The sequence below is a fragment of the Arvicola amphibius genome, chromosome 6, assembly GCF_903992535.2.
Source record: "Arvicola amphibius chromosome 6, mArvAmp1.2, whole genome shotgun sequence".
NCBI classification, from domain to species: Eukaryota; Metazoa; Chordata; class Mammalia; order Rodentia; family Cricetidae; genus Arvicola; species Arvicola amphibius.
Window position 1 is genome coordinate 39035671 of NC_052052.2, and position 18717 is coordinate 39054387.

General features: G+C 45.7%; 2 protein-coding genes across 12 annotated transcripts in view; one reads left to right on the forward strand and one right to left on the reverse strand.

Annotated features, from left to right (window-relative positions):
* The window catches only part of Osbpl9 (oxysterol binding protein like 9), a 136234-nt gene extending 124571 nt beyond the window's left edge, over window positions 1-11663 (forward strand). For all 10 annotated transcript variants that reach the window (XM_038332415.2, XM_038332416.2, XM_038332418.2 and 7 more), the window contains 12 exons: window positions 1647-1759; window positions 1863-1981; window positions 2841-2926; window positions 5020-5191; window positions 6596-6680; window positions 7415-7525; window positions 7694-7757; window positions 7865-8005; window positions 8947-9025; window positions 10471-10562; window positions 11099-11234; window positions 11417-11663. In XM_038332415.2, the coding sequence (XP_038188343.1) occupies window positions 1647-1759; window positions 1863-1981; window positions 2841-2926; window positions 5020-5191; window positions 6596-6680; window positions 7415-7525; window positions 7694-7757; window positions 7865-8005; window positions 8947-9025; window positions 10471-10562; window positions 11099-11234; window positions 11417-11491 (1273 nt within the window). In that variant the 3' untranslated portion in view covers window positions 11492-11663. The remainder of the gene's footprint in view (window positions 1-1646; window positions 1760-1862; window positions 1982-2840; window positions 2927-5019; window positions 5192-6595; window positions 6681-7414; window positions 7526-7693; window positions 7758-7864; window positions 8006-8946; window positions 9026-10470; window positions 10563-11098; window positions 11235-11416) is intronic.
* Window positions 11664-12629: 966 nt separating this feature from the next.
* Nrdc (nardilysin convertase) overlaps window positions 12630-18717 on the reverse strand; it is a 70857-nt gene continuing 64769 nt past the window's right edge. For both annotated transcript variants that reach the window (XM_038332412.2, XM_038332413.2), the window contains 9 exons: window positions 17622-17653; window positions 17282-17420; window positions 15415-15462; window positions 15144-15196; window positions 14783-14866; window positions 13908-13998; window positions 13675-13791; window positions 12968-13057; window positions 12630-12845 (listed from right to left, as the gene is read on the reverse strand). In XM_038332412.2, coding sequence (XP_038188340.1) covers window positions 12651-12845; window positions 12968-13057; window positions 13675-13791; window positions 13908-13998; window positions 14783-14866; window positions 15144-15196; window positions 15415-15462; window positions 17282-17420; window positions 17622-17653 — 849 coding nt within the window. In that variant the 3' untranslated portion in view covers window positions 12630-12650. The remainder of the gene's footprint in view (window positions 12846-12967; window positions 13058-13674; window positions 13792-13907; window positions 13999-14782; window positions 14867-15143; window positions 15197-15414; window positions 15463-17281; window positions 17421-17621; window positions 17654-18717) is intronic.

Below are 18717 nucleotides of genomic sequence, written 5' to 3' on the forward strand. Positions count from 1 at the left end.
GCATAAATCACAGGCCTTTGGAATTTTATCAAAATAAAATAGGAGTTGAGGTTTGAAGATCGATTTGGTAAAAATCTGATATAATTTAGTATAAAGTTGAGTTGGCTTAAAAGATTGATTCTGTTTTGATGATCTGTCATAGAGCCACACATTTTGGCAAGAATTCCCATGCAGTTCTTTGTAAACAGAATTTGATTTCTTACCTGGGTCTTTCACTCACTCCATTCCTTCTTAAAAGATAAACTTTATAATCCCCTATGATGTATACTAAATCTAAAGTAGCAGAAAGGCAGTGAGTAATTACCTAAGGATTTTTGCTAACGAGATAGAAACAAGGTAACCTAGACCACTGCAGTTAAACTAGGAAACATGCATACCCTAGTCTCAATTTTACTTTATTAATCTCAGCAGAGCCCAGAGGCCTTTGAGATGAAAGTGTTCCGTACATGCCGTTCTTCATTTGTCTTACAAACCCAGCAGGTGTATAGCAGTAGGGGTGAAGCCTAAACTATGTGCTGGGGGCCTGGGGTGTCCTATGGACCCCACAGTTGGAATGAGCACACTTCTCTAGTGCCGAACTTTGGAGGGAGTGGTGTGCTGTGCAGGGCGGGGGTGCTGGGCACTCTGTACTTGCGCAGGTCTTCTGTGAAATAGTTTATTTTCTTAAAGGTCAGAAAAAGACAACAGGGTAAACTATTTAACTAGGGTATATAATGTACAGTGTACATAAAGGTTTGTGAGAAAGACTGGGTATTCTTCAGCAAGTTTAAGTGTATGCATTATGAGAAATTTGGTTTATGTTTTTATACTTTACATAATTGCTTGCTCTTGTAATTATTTGGTTTTTGAGGCAATTTCTTACTATGTAGCCCTGGCTGGCCTGGAATTATCTGTGTGGACTCAACTAGCCTTGAACTCACAAAGAATGGCTTGCTTTTGCCTCCCAAGGATTAAAGGTGTGTGCCACCATGCCTGGCTGGTTATTTAATTTCTATATGAATTCTTGGGTAGGTGCTCATAAAGTCAGTTGCCATAAATTTATTTGTAAAAATAATATATTTTAAAATGTAATTAATTCAGATTTACTTTTGAAATGTTGGGGAAAGTGTTAATTCTCTATGAACTACTTCAAGGACCTCAGGAAATAAAAACCTGAGATAAGGGGTGGTGATGTTACCTTTTAAATCTTTTCCCAAATAGTCTCACTCTGTAACTCAAGCTGGCTTCAAACTCAAAGCAATTCTTCTGCCTCAGCATCCCGAATGCAGAATCATAGGTGTGATCCATCCTACCCCCCCGCCCCCGGCTTGGCCGTTGCGTTTTTTTGAGGAAGTTGCTGTGACTGGCACATCTCCATGTACACAAGGAAGTGAGAATGGGAATCTAGGTTTCAGGTTTGGATACAGAGGCAGGCATCCCACTGCCTTGACCATGGCCGTGGGCTGGGCTTGATGGACACAGCCTGTGCCCAAAGCTCAGACCTCAGTGTGGAATGCAGGTGGCTCCTTAGAGGAGGTGTCTGGCTGTTGTGCCATCCGTCAGTGTACAGGTTCCAAGTAATTTGTGATCAGCATTTTTGTTCCACGCTGCTTTCATCAGCTATAAAGACTGATCTGTCTCCCCACACTCCTTGTTTTTTAATTCAGTTCTTCAGGATCTGCCTCGGTCTTGACACACAGCAGCTCTGGAAATAGCCTAAAGCGCCCAGACACCACAGAATCACTGAATTCCTCCATGTCCAATGGCACAAGCGATGCTGGTGAGGCCCCGGAACCTTTCTTCTCTTAGAAATGTTCGCAGTACTGGTAGGGCACCACCAGCCAATCTAACACTGGCCTATAAGACAGCCTGTTCTGTTGCAGATCTTTTTGATTCCCATGACGACAGAGATGACGATGGGGAGGCAGGGTCAGTGGAGGAGCACAAGAGCGTTATCATGCACCTCTTATCACAAGTCAGGCTCGGAATGGACCTTACGAAGGTAGGAACCAGATCTGTCCTTCCATCCAAGTCTTCCCGGTTACACAGGGTACACATGGGTGGATGACCACAAAATGAACATAGCGATCCAACGTGTGTTTTCTTGTCTCCTGTTTCATGTGTATGAAGACGACTAAATAAAACATGGCTGTGTGTGAGTAAAATGCTAGTTGTCAGAGACAGTAGTCAGTGGGCTGTATGGACTAAGAACTGACATTGATTTGCCCCAAATGAGAAATCCTTGCCACCCTCACAATATTTAGATTCTGAACCATATTTAGATTCATGCCCTCTGGCATGAAAATACTTAAAATGTTGGAGTCTGACAGGACCCATATAATTTCCTTGCTAGTACGTGTCACACTCTGGGTTTGTGCTTCTGTCTACTGTGTCTGTGGGTGAGGGAGTGGTTGTCCCCACATCTTCATGTCTTCTTCTGTGTCACTTCTGTCTTATTACAGCCTTACTGTCCTCTAAGAAGCAACTTGCTGCATTGTTTCTTAGCTCTGCCTCTTCCCCATTCCCAGAGCGTATTTCCCTCAGCTGGACCCCAGGGCGCTTAAATCTTGTGTGATGTTTGTTATATTCCAACTAAGATATACGTGTTAGTATGTCACACTGAGGGATGGCAGAGATCTGTGCAGAAGCAGCACATGGAATTGTTGAGACCCCTCTGGGGTTCCACATCTGGTGGGCGGGGCCCTGGGTGTTCTGAAGCAGGGCATCTTGGGAAAGGTTTGGTAAAGCACAGCTGAGGACCTGTGGTGGGTGTCATGGGATGGATGAGTGTCTTCCTGCTATGCACAAATCTGTTTCTCATGGGATTCAATCCTCAGGAGTCAAAAATGTGTGTTTTACAGGTGGTTCTTCCAACGTTTATTCTTGAGAGAAGGTCTCTTTTAGAGATGTATGCAGACTTTTTCGCCCATCCGGACCTGTTCGTGAGGTACTTGGCTGAGTGCAGCCGTTTGTAGTCTTTACAGATGTTACTTCCTGGTGGCCCTCTGGCCCGGTGGCCCAGCCGGGCCCTCTGTATTTTTTCAAGCATTTGGGGTAGAAGTTGAATCTTTTAAGGGCCTGCTGCTTAGGTCTTGTAGTGGAGTGGGGGAGCCATCAGGTCAGTCACCTCGGAAGCTTCTTTAAAGCCAGCTAGCTAGCAGGTGGGCAGATGGAGTTTAAAAGGTCGAGGCTATGAACTTACTTGAAATTCATTTAATTTTCTCAGCAAAGCTTTCTAACGTGCCTGTCATTTGGTAGGTACTTTGTTACAACCTGAAGCCAGGAAAAGCTAGAAAGTGCAATTATTGCCTGAATCATAAGCTGTAATGTAAAGCCTGCGGTCTGCTGTGTGCGCAGATTTGACAAAGGTTCATTGCTTTTTTGCTAGCGGCAGGCAAACTTTCTTAGCAGGAAATATTCTAGTCCCTTGTTGTGGAGGAATCGTGGCTTCCTGAAGCCATATGCACATCACTGAGGCTTTATAGTCGATGGACACACTAGCTAACCAGAGAGGGGCGAGGAGAGGGAGGAGGAGCAGAAAGCGAGATTTAAGAGAATCGTGTTACCAGTTCTCAAACTGCAAGTATTTAAAAAAAATCCAAGGTAGTGTTCAGTAAATTTAATATATAATTGACAGATGATGCCTATTTATATTGCTTTCAGGGGAATCAGATGTCTAACCACAGTAGCAGGGATGTGTGTGAGAGAGAAAAACAGACAGACACTGGGCCTGGTTTGGACTTTTGAAAGTTCTAAGCCCATCTCCAGTGATATACCTTCTCCAGCAAGGACACACCTCCTAATCTTTTCAAATAGTTAATGACTGGGGACTAAACATTCAAACATTTGAGCCTATGGTGGAGGGGGCATATTCTCATTCAAACCACCACACCATGCAAACACTGAACACAGCAGTCTTGTGGCTGTATTAGCATCAAAGGAGCAAAGAAGATAAATGTTCTGTAGTCCCAGCATTCGGGAGGTAGAGGCAGGAGCCTTGCTGTACGTTAGAGACCAGTTAGCATACATAGTAAGCACTTGGGCTAAAGAATGAGATCCTGTCTCAAAACAAACAAATCCAGAGACAGACAGGGACAGTTTGTAATGATGAATGAATTTATCAAGGAAAAAATATAAAGATACACACACACACACACACACACACACACAACTTCAAGATATATGCAGCAGGCCTAGAGCATAGCCCAGTAGTAAGGTAACCTCCTAGCAAGTGTGAAGCCCTCACACGATCACCAGTACCACCCCCTATACCAAACAAAACAAGAAAAACCATAGGGAGAAATAAGCCAGCCATTTCCTCTAGAGTCAACTGGAGAGTCGTCCCAAGAAATCATAAGGACAGAAGAGATGCTCAGTGGTTGAGAGTTCTGGCTGCTCTTCCAAGGATCCCAGGTTTGGTTTTCAGAACCCAGACGTCTGCAGCTGACAGTCATCTGTAGCTCCAGTTCCTGGGGATCTAACACCCTCTTTGTCTCCCACAGGCACCAGGCACGCATGTGGTACATGTACATACATGCGAGCAAAGTACCAATACACATAGAATACAAAATAATAAAAGTTAAAAAAGAAAATCAGTAATCTCATAAGATATCTGAATCAATTAAAAACAATTATAATCACATATAGCCTTTTGACCATAAAAGAATTAAGCCAGCTGGATGTGGTGGCATAAGCCACCTGTAAGCTCAGCTCTTAAAAGAACTAGGTAGGAGAATCAACTCAAATTCAAGGCCAGTATGGCCACAGACTAAGACCCCCTTTCATAAACAAGCCATGTTTAAATTAGTGATTGGTGGTTTGGAATCTAGGGAGTCTCTCCAGCAGTGAAGCAGCACCCTTGCATAAAGTCCTAGAATAAGCAAAGCAAGATTTGGCCCCCAAAACTAGCAGCAGTATTTGCCTCGGGAGGGCACGGAGTGTGCAGAGGGAGCTGGGGACTCTAGGGATGAGGGAAGTTCTAACTGGGTCATGACTGACTAAATGGATATAAACATTTGCTAGAGTCTTTGTCTTTTCCAGCATTAGTGACCAGAAGGATCCCAGGGATCGAATGGTTCAGGTTGTGAAATGGTACCTCTCGGCCTTCCATGCCGGAAGGAGAGGCTCAGTAGCCAAAAAGCCGTACAATCCTATCTTGGGCGAGATCTTTCAGTGCCATTGGACACTGCCCAATGATGCTGAAGAGAGCACAGTGAGTTCTCCCCCCCTGCCTGTGTATGAGAGAGAGAGAGAGAGAGAGAGAGAGAGAGAGAGAGAGAGAGAGAGAGAGAGTGTATTTCTGTGCCATGGACACTTGTGTGCTCAGAGTTCAGCTCCAGGAGGCCGTTCTCTCTGTGTGGGTCTGGGGAGTGAACTCAGACCTGGCAGCAGACACCTTGTCTGGCTGAACCTCCTGGTGGCCCTGAGTTATGGTTTTCAGTTATTTCACACTGTGTGAAATGATTTAAGATTCCCTTTATCAGGATCAAATAATGGTGAAAGCAATGATCTCAGATGCTCACTATACAAAGAGCATTGTTGATGAGCATTTCTGTAAGAGGGGAGGTGAAAGAGGGCATGATCTGAGGATGGACACTGAGTCAAATCACGACAGCCATGTACACCATAATGCCAAGTTTGTGACTTCTTGGTCTTGCTTTGAGAAAAGATCATTACAATGATTTTATGAAAACTAAATTTGGAGCCACAATGCTTAAAGAGGCAGTATTCTAGAAAAAAACAGCTGGTTTCAGCTGCACGTGCAAGGTGGAATTGATGTGTGGAGAGCAGATCAGGAAGAGAGATGCTAGAGGCGTCCTTGCACCTGGACGTCAGCAGCTCCGGTTGTCAGGTTACTGTTGAAGAAAGGATAAACCCAGGCGAATCAGGACTGTTGGACTTGGAAATGGAACTTTCAGATTGAAATTTGAGTGTGTGTTTGCTGGAGAACTCTGGGGAAAGAGATTTTCGTGTCCTTGATGGTCTGGATGAAGTTGTGCAAGAGCACAGCAGGCTAGAGAAGAGCAGGTAGCCTAGAGCTGAGCCCAGGGCTCTGATGTTTATGCATTTGTTTGTGTATTGGTCAGGGGACATGGTGGGTGTGAGAGCAGAAGACAACTTTGTAGATTCTCTCCATTTTACATGAGTATTAGAGGCAGAACTCGGCCTCCGGGCTTTCATGACACGTGATGAGCCATCTCACTGGCCCAGGGCTCTATTTAAAGTTGTTTTGCAGACAGAGACCAACAACAAAGAATGTAGGCCATGTAAAAGGTCTCAGTCCATAGTGCCTGGCCCATAATAATCTTGTGGAAAATGAGACTAGTTTATCTATTTCCAGGAGCCACATTAATGTGTAGTCCTTACTAAAGAGAGAGGCAGTGCACACTAGTTCCTGTTCATTCACAGGGATGGCTGTTTCAGGCCTGGCTTCATAGCCCGTCTCACGTTAGGTACATGAAGCCTTCAAAATTTTAGTCTAGTCGAGGAAACTACAAGTCCCTAACTGACAGTGCAGTTAATGGAAATGTGTGTGTCCAGGAGGGACCAGAGATGCTGCTTACTAGATTCTGCATCATCTGAAACATTTTTTAATTGATGTTATGATTCTTTCCAGGAGCTTGTTTCAGAAGGGCCGGTACCCTGGGTTTCTAAGAACAGTGTAACGTTTGTGGCTGAGCAAGTTTCCCATCATCCACCCAGTAAGTTACAGGTTTTTCCTACAACCTTTAAACTGTCCTAAAGCCAGTCATCCAGTGCATGACAGCCAGGTCAAGTGACTTGTCACTTGAGTGCTGTCCTTCCTGTTACCTGAACTGGAAACTGTAGTCTCAAAGACTCAGCATCACTGACTGTGTACAAAATGAAGGGGTTTGGGAAGTAACATGCAGTGCTTCTAAAGTCACCTTACCCATGGCAACTTGGAGATGTTTGTCGTTTCTGCACAATGTATTCCAGACATGGTGGGGAGAATATATAGCCTCAGTATCTTTGTTCAGTGTAGTATTAAGAGTGGAAATATTGAACTGGGCATGATGGTACTTGTCTTTAATCCCAGGATTCAAGAGATAGAGGTAGGTGGATCTCTGTAAGTTTGAGGCCAGCCTGGGACAGCCAGGGCTAAAATTAAAGAAACCCTGTCTCAAGAAACAAGAAAGAAAGAGAGTAGAAATATTGAAGGGGCCCAGATAAGGGAGGGAGAGCATGAGCAAAGACTTGCTGACCAGAACAGATAGCCCTTTAGGTTGCAAACCTTACAGATTGGCCATGACCCTATATTTGGGGTGGTGGGGAGCGCTGCCCACTGGCTCTGTGTGTACTTGCTCTGGGGAAAAGCATGACCCAAGGTTCTTCTCTGTGAAGAAAAAGGCTTTTCTGTGGGGCCAGTTTAGAGAAGTGACTACTTAACACTCACGGGAAACATTTTCTTTTTCAGTTTCAGCCTTTTACGCTGAGTGTTTCAACAAGAAGATACAATTCAATGCTCATATCTGGACTAAATCAAAATTCCTTGGGATGTCAATTGGGGTACACAACATAGGTCAGGGTAAGTGTGTGGTATTGTGGATTCTAGCATTTTTCTTAAGGAAAAATAACCCCTGAAAGTAAGGCTGGGTGTCATAATTTACATGTAAATGAACTTGGAGAAGAGAGCAGGGGAAGAAGTGAATGGGCTGTGGCTGCTGCCCTAGCAGAGGCTGCTGTTCTTCCACAGGCTGCGTCTCTTGTCTGGAGTATGATGAGCACTACATCCTCACCTTCCCCAATGGCTATGGAAGGCAAGTAGATTGTGCTTTTCATCAGCTGCAGCTTTGCTGTTCTTAAGCCACACCCCCTCCTTTCTCCCCGAACCGCCAGTCTTACCTGAGAACCTTTGATTTTGTAGGTCTATCCTGACAGTGCCCTGGGTGGAATTAGGAGGAGAATGCAATATTAACTGCTCCAAAACGGGTTACAGTGCAAACATCGTCTTCCACACTAAACCTTTCTATGGGGGCAAGAAGCACAGAATCACTGCAGAGATTTTGTAGGTATTTCCTGCCTCAGTGCTCCGCTTTTCTGAAGTACTTTACTCTCCTGAAACTGTTAGGAACTAACCATCAACTGACTTTGTAAGCCTGTCTCCATCTGAAAACAGCCTCATGTCAGAAGAGACCTACACCCTGGGCCCAGAGCAGTCAGGGGTGGCGGGCAGGCTCTCCTCCCTGAGGACTTGTATATAGGGGATCTGGTGTCAAGCTCCCTGTGCCTTAGAGTCCAACCTTCTTGCCAGGCTGGACCGTGAAAACAGGCTGTGCGGCCCCAGTAAAGCACCTGCAAGCCAGCACAGAGCCCCATTTTCTGTCCCTTTGCTGGGGGGAAACAGGAAACATCACGCATTGGTATCCGGCATGATTTTTTTTTCAATAGTTAGGACCTGGGAGGCAGCTGTGTGTAACAGTTTGTAGACCAGACATTGCCTGCAAAAGGAGGCTGTCCTGTTGTGCCCTGGAAACAGTATCCTGATGGAGTAATGCCTGACCAGCTGGTTAATCAGTTTCCAAGAGGATTTAATTTGAATGTACGAATCAGCTGCCACCTCCACCCCCAAAGTAGGATGGAACCCTGGACAGAAAAGTTTACTACTGATAGAGAAGTGGGCAGGCCTTAGTGGCACAGTTGACAGTCACTCTGCTGCCTCCAGAAGGAAGACATGGTTAGGTCTGTTTGGAGCATCTCTAAGCTTTGATGTAATTTATAGAAGACGACAGATGGGCTCTCTCCTGCTGTGTGTGTGCAGTCCATTGCTACATCCACACACCCTCTGAAGGCCGCTGTCCTGAGTAAGGAAGAACGGGACAGACAGCGTCTCACTGTGAAAGGGGTTTGCAGCTGCTTTCCCTTGTTGTTCTGACCACTTTCTTGAAGCTAATATAAACTACTTGAGAAACTTGAAACTAATATAAATTGGTTTTTTTGTTTGTTTAGTTCTCCAAATGACAAGAAATCTTTCTGCTCAATTGAAGGGGAATGGAATGGTATCATGTATGCAAAATATGCAACAGGGGTAAGAACTCTGTTTTGTTCTTCTTTGTCTTAGCTGCACTGTATGTAGCCTGCCCTTTGTGTGTGTAGTTTCCTTCATCTCTTCTGGGCCCTTCTCTCCTTATTCTTCTACCGTGCAGGTAACGGAAATGGTCTTTACTTTTTTCTGGTCTTAAAACAAGAAGCAACACTTGGCTGTAGCTTGAATTCTAATTTGTCTTAATAAGAAAACACAGAGTCAGATATGGGGTAAATGCTGAAAGTTCAGAGAAGTAATGAGCCAGCGACTAGAGAGACTTTTTACCTCTGCTGAATGCCTTGCCTTGAGAATGCTCTGAGTTCCTGTCTCTCCTCCATCCATATCGCTCCTCTCTCCACCTCCCTAGTGCTGGGATCAAAGATGTGAGCTCTGTTTCTCTTTTAGACTGATTCAGTCCCTCAGAGATCCATCTGTGCACCACCACTGCCTGGCCTCTATGGCTAACTAGTGGCTTAGCTCCGCACTCTGATCTTCAGGCAAGCTTTATTTGTTAAAGCACAAACAAAATAATATCACCACACTTGGCAGTCACCTGGTAAATGTTCAGTCTCTTGTCAAAAGGTTGTAAGACGAAATGTGCTTAGTTAGGGTTATTATTGGTATGATGAAACACCATGACTAAAAGCAGCTTGGGGAGGAAGTGGTTTATTTCACTCAGTTTCATGGAACAGTTCATCATTTAAGGAAGTGTGTACAGAAACTTAAGCAGGGCAGCAGTTGATGCAGAGGCCATGGAGGAGGGTGCTGCTTACTGGCTTGATCATCATGGCTTGCTCAGCCTGCTTTCTTAAGAGAACCCAGGACCAACCGGAACAGGGATGATACCATCCATTACGGGCTAGACCCTCCCACATCAATGACTAAGAACATGACCTAGGGCTTGCCTACAGCCCAGTCTTAGGGAGCCTGTTTTTCAGTTGGGGCTCCCTTCTCTCAGGTGACTCTAGCCTGTGTCAAGCTGACATAAAATTAGCCAGTACAAAGTGCTAAACTAATTTGTGTTTTATACACTCAGGTTTATGATGAAATTTACTGACTGGCTTTGCATCAGATAAATAAGATAGTCCACCATTAAGAAACTTGGGTATTATGTACTCTCCTTGTTTTTCCTAAGTCAGGTATATAGATGAGCAGGGAGCTCTGTAAACTGGAGTCTAGAGAGGATTTGAGCCTGTCTTCAGAGAGGCTGCCTAACATGAGGATTACTTGATAGAGGTGGTGTAGCGCCAAGAGATAGCTCTAGCATATAGTGAACACACAGAATGTGCCTGCTGATTTGAGCTTCTAAGCTTAAGAATTAGTGGATTTAGGTTGCATCTGAAACTCACTGTGTTGAGCTATATAGGATCTATGTGTTAAAATCTCCTGGAAGTTGACTCTGTAGTAACACTGAGTGATAACACACCATTCTACCTCTCGTTATCTAGGAAAATACCATCTTTGTAGATACCAAGAAGTTGCCTATAATCAAGAAAAAAGTGAGGAAGTTGGAAGATCAGAACGAGTATGAGTCCCGCTGGTAAGGAGCCATAACTAGAGCAGCTGCCATGGTGCTTCCTGCTTGCCTAGGCCCGGGTCCAGGTGGGTCTGGGAGACAGAGCATTGAAAAACAGTGCAGACTGAGCTCAGTGCCTGGGCCCTTTGTCAGTTCCCACATTTAAGAGCTTTGTAACTACAGCTAAGTTTGCTGACTTCTCTTTGCCTCTTTCCCTACAGCTGAAATAGCAGCAACATAAAGGAGCCATTTCTTATGCCCTGAAGGCCCTGCAGTTGACCTCTTGACCGTTCCCCTTTCAGTTTATAGTAAAGACACTCAAGCCCAAGAAATAAACTGACTCCCTAGAGTTGCAGAGTCAGAGGCAGACTCCCAAGTCTTAGCTCCTTCTGTTGTCCAACCATGTGTCAAGCTGCCTGTCCCTACCTCCTTTGTTGACAAGTAGCAGAGAGCTCTTTACTGCTCTGGTACCGTTAGCAGCTTAAGGAGGTCTAGTCTGTACTGTGGCGCTCAGCAGCTGTCAGGTGGCTCCAGCTCACAGGCTCCTTCCATCTCTTTAGCCTTTGGAAGGATGTCACTTTCAATTTAAAAATCAGAGACATTGACGCAGCAACCGAAGCAAAGCACAGACTTGAAGAAAGACAAAGAGCAGAAGCCCGAGAAAGGAAGGAGAAGGAAATTCAGTGGGAGACGAGGGTAAGTCCTGATCCTGCTTCCTCTGCAGCTTCGAGCAGTAACTTGTTCATTTCTGTGAATACTGAAGAGGTAAACCCAAGAGTTCCCCTGGTCCCTGCCTGACACTCATTTCAGCAGGTGGAATGGGCATGGCATACAATACAGTGTGCACTCTCTAACCGAGTCCTCTCTTCCTTTTGTAGCTCTTCCATGAGGATGGAGAGTGCTGGGTTTATGACGAACCGTTACTGAAGCGTCTTGGTGCTGTGAAGCATTAGGCTGGCGACTCAGCTCACATCTGGTGACCAGGGCAGTAGGCGTAATTAAGCAACAGTCGATCTTCCTTCAGGAGAAGCTGTCACTTCCTTTCTTATTGCAGTGGTTCCTATCTCAGGGATACTGGACTTGACGACACAGATGAACAATTAAAGTGGAAAAGGCTTCCCTTTCTCCTCTGTGCAGTTGCAGTTCTGACTTCAGTCCTGAGAGAGACTTCAGGCTTTGGAACAAGATGTCTCTTCCTTTTCCAGATCCCATGCTTTGAAAAGCATTTACAGAGACCCCGGTGTTAGTGTCCTGTCCTCTAATTCTGCTGTTCAGGCATAAAATCTTTGTCTCCTAGTTCATATAATCTTGGGTTCTAGACACGACACACAGATACACCTGAGTTTTTCCACAAGTCTGCCACCTGTAGACACTGTTTCCGCAGAGCCCTTTTAGAACATCAGAGCAATGTATGAAGGTCAAGTATTAGGAAATTTCATGGTTCACCTATAACCTTTATTTTAGAATTGAACTATTAGATTGTATCTAAACTTGGATTAGTCCAATTATCTGCAGTGCTTCTTAAGGCTTCATAAAATAATTTTCCAACCTTTTTAAAAATATGTTTCTTTCATTGTTTATATGACTAACCTTGGAAACCAATTTGGCAACCTGGGACTGAGGCAGAGCTTCTCACAGGACTCCAGCCCTGCTCCTCTGTAGCACAGGGAGCTCAGCCTGAAACACCTTCCTGCCTTCCAGGGCTCGAGGAGCACACCATTTCCACCTCCCCCACCCCAAAAAAAGCCACAGGAGATGGCTTGATCTGAAGGGAAATACAGAACTATGTTTATTTAAAAATACATTAAAAAACAAAACAGGGCAGTTTGGTGCTATAACAAATTAGTTACATGTAGGCACACAAGAACTGGGTTCTCCTCCTCCAAGGACAGACCAGGCAAGCTGCTGACGTAAGTGTCTGGGTCACACTTGGCTACTAGCTCACTGCCATCCAGTGCAGTAACCCTGGGTTAGTCTTGCAGAGGAGAGAAAAGTAAATCAAATCCTAGGTTGCCATCGCAAAATCCAATGAAGCCCTAAGGCAGTAGTGTAACTCCATACAATTCACACACGGCTTTAAATACACGCTGCTTCAGGCCAGTGAGACTGCATTTATTTGACTATTTTGTGGTAGGGGAAGAGGCTGAGCGTTGATGTGAAGGCCCTGATATCAGTAATAGGGATGGTAGAATCTGCCAGGAGAGGAGAGGGTAGCAGGTAGGTCAGCTGCATCCCTTCACGAGAATTGGGGTCCTCACCAAAAGGGGCGCTATCTTCTTCCAGTTCATACTTCCCATATCCAACAACCTGGAAGAGGCCAAAGACTTGGGTGAGAAGTTTGCCAGCTAGATGTCTGGAAGCAGCTGAAGACTAGGCTGAAAAATTTGCCAGCTAGGTGCCAGCAACTCCGAATGGTTGAGCGTACTCACGTGGACACTGAGCATTTTACTTCCAGGTCCTCTGTGAGCCTTGAACCAGCTGACCAGGTCTGACTTTGAGAAAGACTTCAGTGCTTCAATCTTGCAGAGAGGACAGGAAAGAAACAGGTGTCCTTGGTTGTCCTTGGCAGACCTCTGTCCCCAGTCCTCGGCACCTTAAGTTTATCTTACGGAACTTGCTCAGTCTGCCCCCACCCTTCCACAAAAGGACAGAGATCCTCAGGGACATCTTGGTCCTTCCTAACAGCTGTCTACATCAGCAGGGCTGCAGCGCGTGTCCCACAGGCCCTTCACGCTCGGCAACTGTGCAGGTGCACAGAACGGGGTATCGTGCTTATCAGTCACCTGGGTGAGAGGACCAAAGCTCTTTTGGGATGGTTTCACTAATTCCAGCTAGAAGTTGCCAAAAGACCTTTAGGAACTCCATGTTCATGAAAATATAAACTATATATTCTTTAGTAGAAACCCATAAATTGCCCTCATCAAGTCTCACAATAAACCTCAAGTGGAGCTTCTCTGGCTGAACTGGTCCATGAACAGAGGTAAAGGTTAGCATCTTACAGAGAAATTACAGGAACTCTAACAACTAAAGACTTAGAGAAAGACCACCAGGCCCCATGACCTAAGTTCCTCCTCCACACCTGCGGTTTGAACCCGGGACTCTGTCCTCAGGGCTGCCCTAATGTGAGAACTCTTACCTCGTGGGCAAGGCGGTCAAAGAGATACTGCTGTGTCAGCACCTCGTTCCAGTTCCTGTCCACCTCCTCCCCGAGGTGGGTGTCCTCACACTCCTTCAGCTTGATCAGAGCTGTGACCTGCCAGCCACAACACCACACCATTCAGACGGCCGGCGTGCGTGCGTGCACGCTGGGTTTTAAAAGGACATTGGTTATATATATATTGGGACATGAACAGACCGAGCAACAGTCACCTGAGTGTTGAATGCATCTTCAGTGAGGTTCTCAATCTTCTCCTCAAAACTGGAAAGAAATTCTTCTATCTTCTTGTCAACAATCTCAGAGCTGAAAGAATTTGAATAGAAGCCAAAGTAATTCAGGTTCACTCGCATAAAGGCTAAATGTTTTCCACCCTAAGCCAGGAGAGGAAAGAAAATGAGGTCACCCTGTTCTCTCATCTCCTAGTGCTCACACGCTGACAGCCGGAACTGCACGGCCTTACACCTCAGGTTCAGAGTGTGTGTGGCTGGGTGGGGGTTAGGATTTATGTTTGTGGATGTTTTGCTCACATGTGTGCCTGTACCCACAGAGGTCAGAAGAGCACATTAGGTTCCCTGAAACTGGAGTTAGAGACACAGTTGTGAGCCACCGTTCGAGTGATGTCAGCTTGATCAGAGCTGTGACCTGTCAGCAGTGACATCTCTAGCAAGAGCGCAAGTGCTCCTGACCGCAGAGCCATCTGCTGGTTTTGCAGCTTAAGACAGTCATGCAGCCTGAGCTGGCCTTGACTACAAGGTGCTGCTATGCTATGCCTGGCTTTATGTGATACTGGGAATCAAACCCAGGGCCAGGGCTTTGTGCATTCAGTGATGACCACATCAGTCCAACATCCATTTTCTCTCTGAAAACATTAGTAAGTCCTGCAGAGTGACCTGTAGGGTTTGAGCCACACCCTATGGATCCGTACAGCTCTGATTAGTCCTAGATGGGCTGTCCATTATCCACCCTACCCCTTCCAACTAAAAGCAAACTGCATAGCCACAGCTGTACAAGATTCAGGGATGCACCTGTAGAACCCGCCCCACCCCCATGTCTGGAAAACCAGGAGTGTACCCATTTACTCTCTTACTTGTATTTGGTTGCTTGAGTCCCGACAGTTACAGAGAATCCTAGAATCCCAGATGTGTTCCTACATGTTGGGTAGACATGGTACCTAAAGCCAGACAGAGAAGTTAGAGGAGTTCATTCCTGTCCAGAGAGGCACTGAACATGGGGGGTGAAGGTACCCACCCCAATGCTGAACTGGGTACAAGCTCACTTTTCTGGCTCATCCAGATGCCTGAGCAAACTGAAAACCCAATCATAGTCCAACACAGGAACTGAAGAAATACTGACATTCAGGTATATTGTAAGGTATGGGAGGGCCAAAGCAGACTGGCAAGCTCTGCAAGGGAGTTCCAGGCTCTCAGTGCTCTTGCCAGCAGACTTACCCAAGGGTCTGCTTGGTTCGAAGGAAGTCAAAGCAGGGCTCTTCCATGTGCATCTGTAATTCAACATATTTTCCATCAGCTATTTCTTACCCTAAGGTGTGATGATCTCCAAAATCCTCCCATACAGTTCTAAATGATCCAGGCCCGACTGCTCATATTGGATGAGAATAAATGACCACCTGACCTTCCATTTACAAGTTTCTGACTAGCACAGGTCCACATCCCTTAGGCAGACCAGGAACTCCTGAATGCCGCCACTTCATGAACTTACCACAAGCAGCTCCATAAGAGTGTATTCTCTTAGACTCCTGGTACCTGACTGAAGGGAAAACTTGATCAGAGAAGCAATGACTTACGATTACAAGCAAGGCTTTAATGATCTTGGCAACTACTTTCTTGAGTTTCACTCCTTAGCTTCTTGTCCCAACAATCCTGTTTACTGTGCCTTCCCACTAGCCTGAGAGCCTAAGAGCAGGAGTAGTGCCGGAACACCTGTATTGTTGGCACTGGTGCAGACTCCAGGTAGACATGGGTGAAGCCAACAATACTAAGTCTGACAGGTCCTGCCTGCAAGGCTCAGGATACACTGTAAAATCGAGTACGTAGCTGAAAGCCCTAAGGAGGACAGCAGGAAATGTGGAGTGATTGGAGCATCTGAATCTGTTTCTCAAAATGCATGAAAACTGAAAAGTAGCTTCTGCAGTCAAACCAAGTACTGTGGAAGTACCCGAGAAGTCTGGAGAATAGCAAACTAACTCAGAAAACAAGGATGCTGCTCGTATGGTCTCTTGCAGATTCCTTGTAGACTCATTCCTTATCTTTCCTGTTTCACCAGAGGAAGAGGATGGAGTCTGATTAACAAGCACCAAGAAGTTCTGTTTCCCTTTAAGGGGGATACCCCATGACCACTCACGTGTGTTCTGTGAGAAAGGAAAGTTTCCTAATGGAAGCAGCTAGTATGAGATGGCCAGGGCATCAGGCAGGCGAATTTGCATCTGACAACCAGGACAGTGTCAAAATAAGAAAAGGTGTGGGGAGGAGGAGCAATGACGGCTCAGAGGCTAAGTGAGGTCCTATGAGCACAAGGACCTGAGTTCAATCCTCAGAGTCCACATTTTAAAAATGATGGGTTTGGGGCTGGAATTTATTGCCAGCACCCGAGTGGTGGCTCACAGTTAACTCCGGTTTCAAGGATCCAACACCCTTTTCTGGCCTCTGCAGGTACCAGGCACTCATGTGGTACACAGACATATGTGCAGGCAAAACACCCATACTCATTAAAATAATTCTTCTGAAAAGAATTCTTGGCGTGTGGCATGTACTTGTAATCCTTGGGCTCACTGGCCACTAGGCTCGCCTGCTTGCTGTCCTCCAAGCCAGTCCTTGTCTCAGGGTTCTTAAGGGAAGGGCTAGAGGAATGGTACCTAAGGAATGATCCCCAAGGTTGGCCTCTGACCTACTTCCACATGCACCTGTTGAAACATATACATGTACATACAACGGGCCCATGATCAGCCATGCTGCAGCAGGCTCAGCGGACTGGGGTCTGCTGGGAAGCCTTCTTTAGAGACCTACCTACACCCACCCCAGCCCTCCACTGTAGAAAGAACACACACACAAAGGAGACCTGAGTCCCAGAGAATAGCAAACTGCCTTGGATTTACCATCCCACAAAGAACAGTTTGTTCTATGCTGATTGCTTAGCTAGGTTTATTTCATTTCTTTCCAAGCTGTCCTTTAAAACGATCTCAGTGCTTGGATCCTGTTAGGGACTATGTAGGAATTTTCATCACTTTTTTTTCTTGGTTTTTCAAGATAGGATTTCTCTGTGTAACAGTCACAGCTGTCCTGGAACTAGCTCTGTAGACCAGGCTGGCCTCGAACTCACGGAGATCCTCCTGCCTTTGCCTCCGGGGATTAAGGGCATGTGCCACCACCGCCCAGCTCCATCACATTTAGTATGTGTTCTGCATTACCCGTTGATTAATAAAAACAATACTCAGTGTGATTTTTTTTCAAAAGAGGGAGGCGCATATTAGTGACATTTTTTAACTGCACAAACTCCCCCAAGTTTAATGCAACAAAAGGGTGAACTCAGCCCAAGTACTGGAGACCTGCTGTGCGGTGGGCCAACTCACCTGGTAATACACAGTGACTTCCGAGTTAGCATCTCCTTTATTCAGAGCTCTGACTTTGCATAAGTGGTGGCCGCTGGGCAGCTGCACCACCTGGAACTGCACAGGCATCTCCTGCTCCAGGGGCACGAAGTTCAGCTTGCTGCAAAAGAGTCAATGCAGGTCACACGAGCACACCTAGTGCTCTCCCTCAACCCCCCCCCCCCTCAACTGCTGTTTATATCAGGCCAAGAAAAGCAAGCGCCGCGAGGGTCTAAGAGCTGAGTAACCATCAGCTGAGCTCCAGCCTAATACTTCTTTCTGGGAAGAGCACTAAACCTCAGAGGGAAAATCCAATACTTACTCAACAACATATTTCAGGAAATCCATAGACTCCTAAAAGATAAAAGAGAATAATTCCAATTTCTGCAGCACTTAGGACAGACAGCAGTAGGAAAGCAGAGCCTGTCACCTAATTGCTGGACAAGATGTTTATCAAATGCTAAATGACTCCCGCTGCCCCTCCACCTAGTGCATTCACATTTGAACAGCCCTTTTCACACTGGCTTATCTAGCTAGGCCATGCTAGCAGCCAGTGCTGTATTTTAGAAGTCTGAGCAGCTGACACAGCCTGCTATGACAGAACAGCACTTGACTGACTGCATCCCTTCTGTTCCTCCTGAGACTCTGTTCTGCCTAGAAGATGCTAAGTGGCGGTAAGCTCAACTCTGTAGTAATTTCCCCTGCAGCTACTTCATGACATCAAGTCTTCAGCCTAAACTCCTGCCTGGCCCTCCCACTGTGTTAGACAGACAACTAGCTAGTCCTGCTTTTCTTGCTATTGAGACTTTGGGCAGTCTTTCTGTTGGCAGGACAGAAACAAAGGCTGGCTTGGGGTTTGGGAGAGAAAACCAGAAAGATGGGGAAGAATAGAAGCCACAGATCTAAGAGGGACCATTTTCCCACTCTGCCTTCCCCACTCAGGCAGGGAGTTTGGACATCTCCCCGGCTATCTCCTAAGCACTTTTCATTTACTTCATTACTTCATTATTTTCAGACTTCGTCATTTTAATATAACAAAGCTTATCACTTAACAAAGTATACAATTCTTAATCCCAGAACTATTTTTAATCCAGGCAGATCTCTGTGAGTTCAAGGCTAGCCTGGTAACAGAGTGAGTACCAGGACAGCTATGGCTACACAGAAAGACCCTGTCTTGAAAAAAAAATACACACACACACACACACACACACACACACACAATTCAATTAACTATAGTCATGCTTGTGAGACATATTTTCAAAACATCTCTATCTTGGAAAATCAGAATTATATACCCATTAAGCACCTCTTTTCTGCCTCCCTTCCAGCCCCACCGGCCCCTGGAAACTACCATTCCACCTTTTCTGTTCATCTTACTACTTAGATACTTAAAATTCCACTGCTGAGCTTGACCAGGC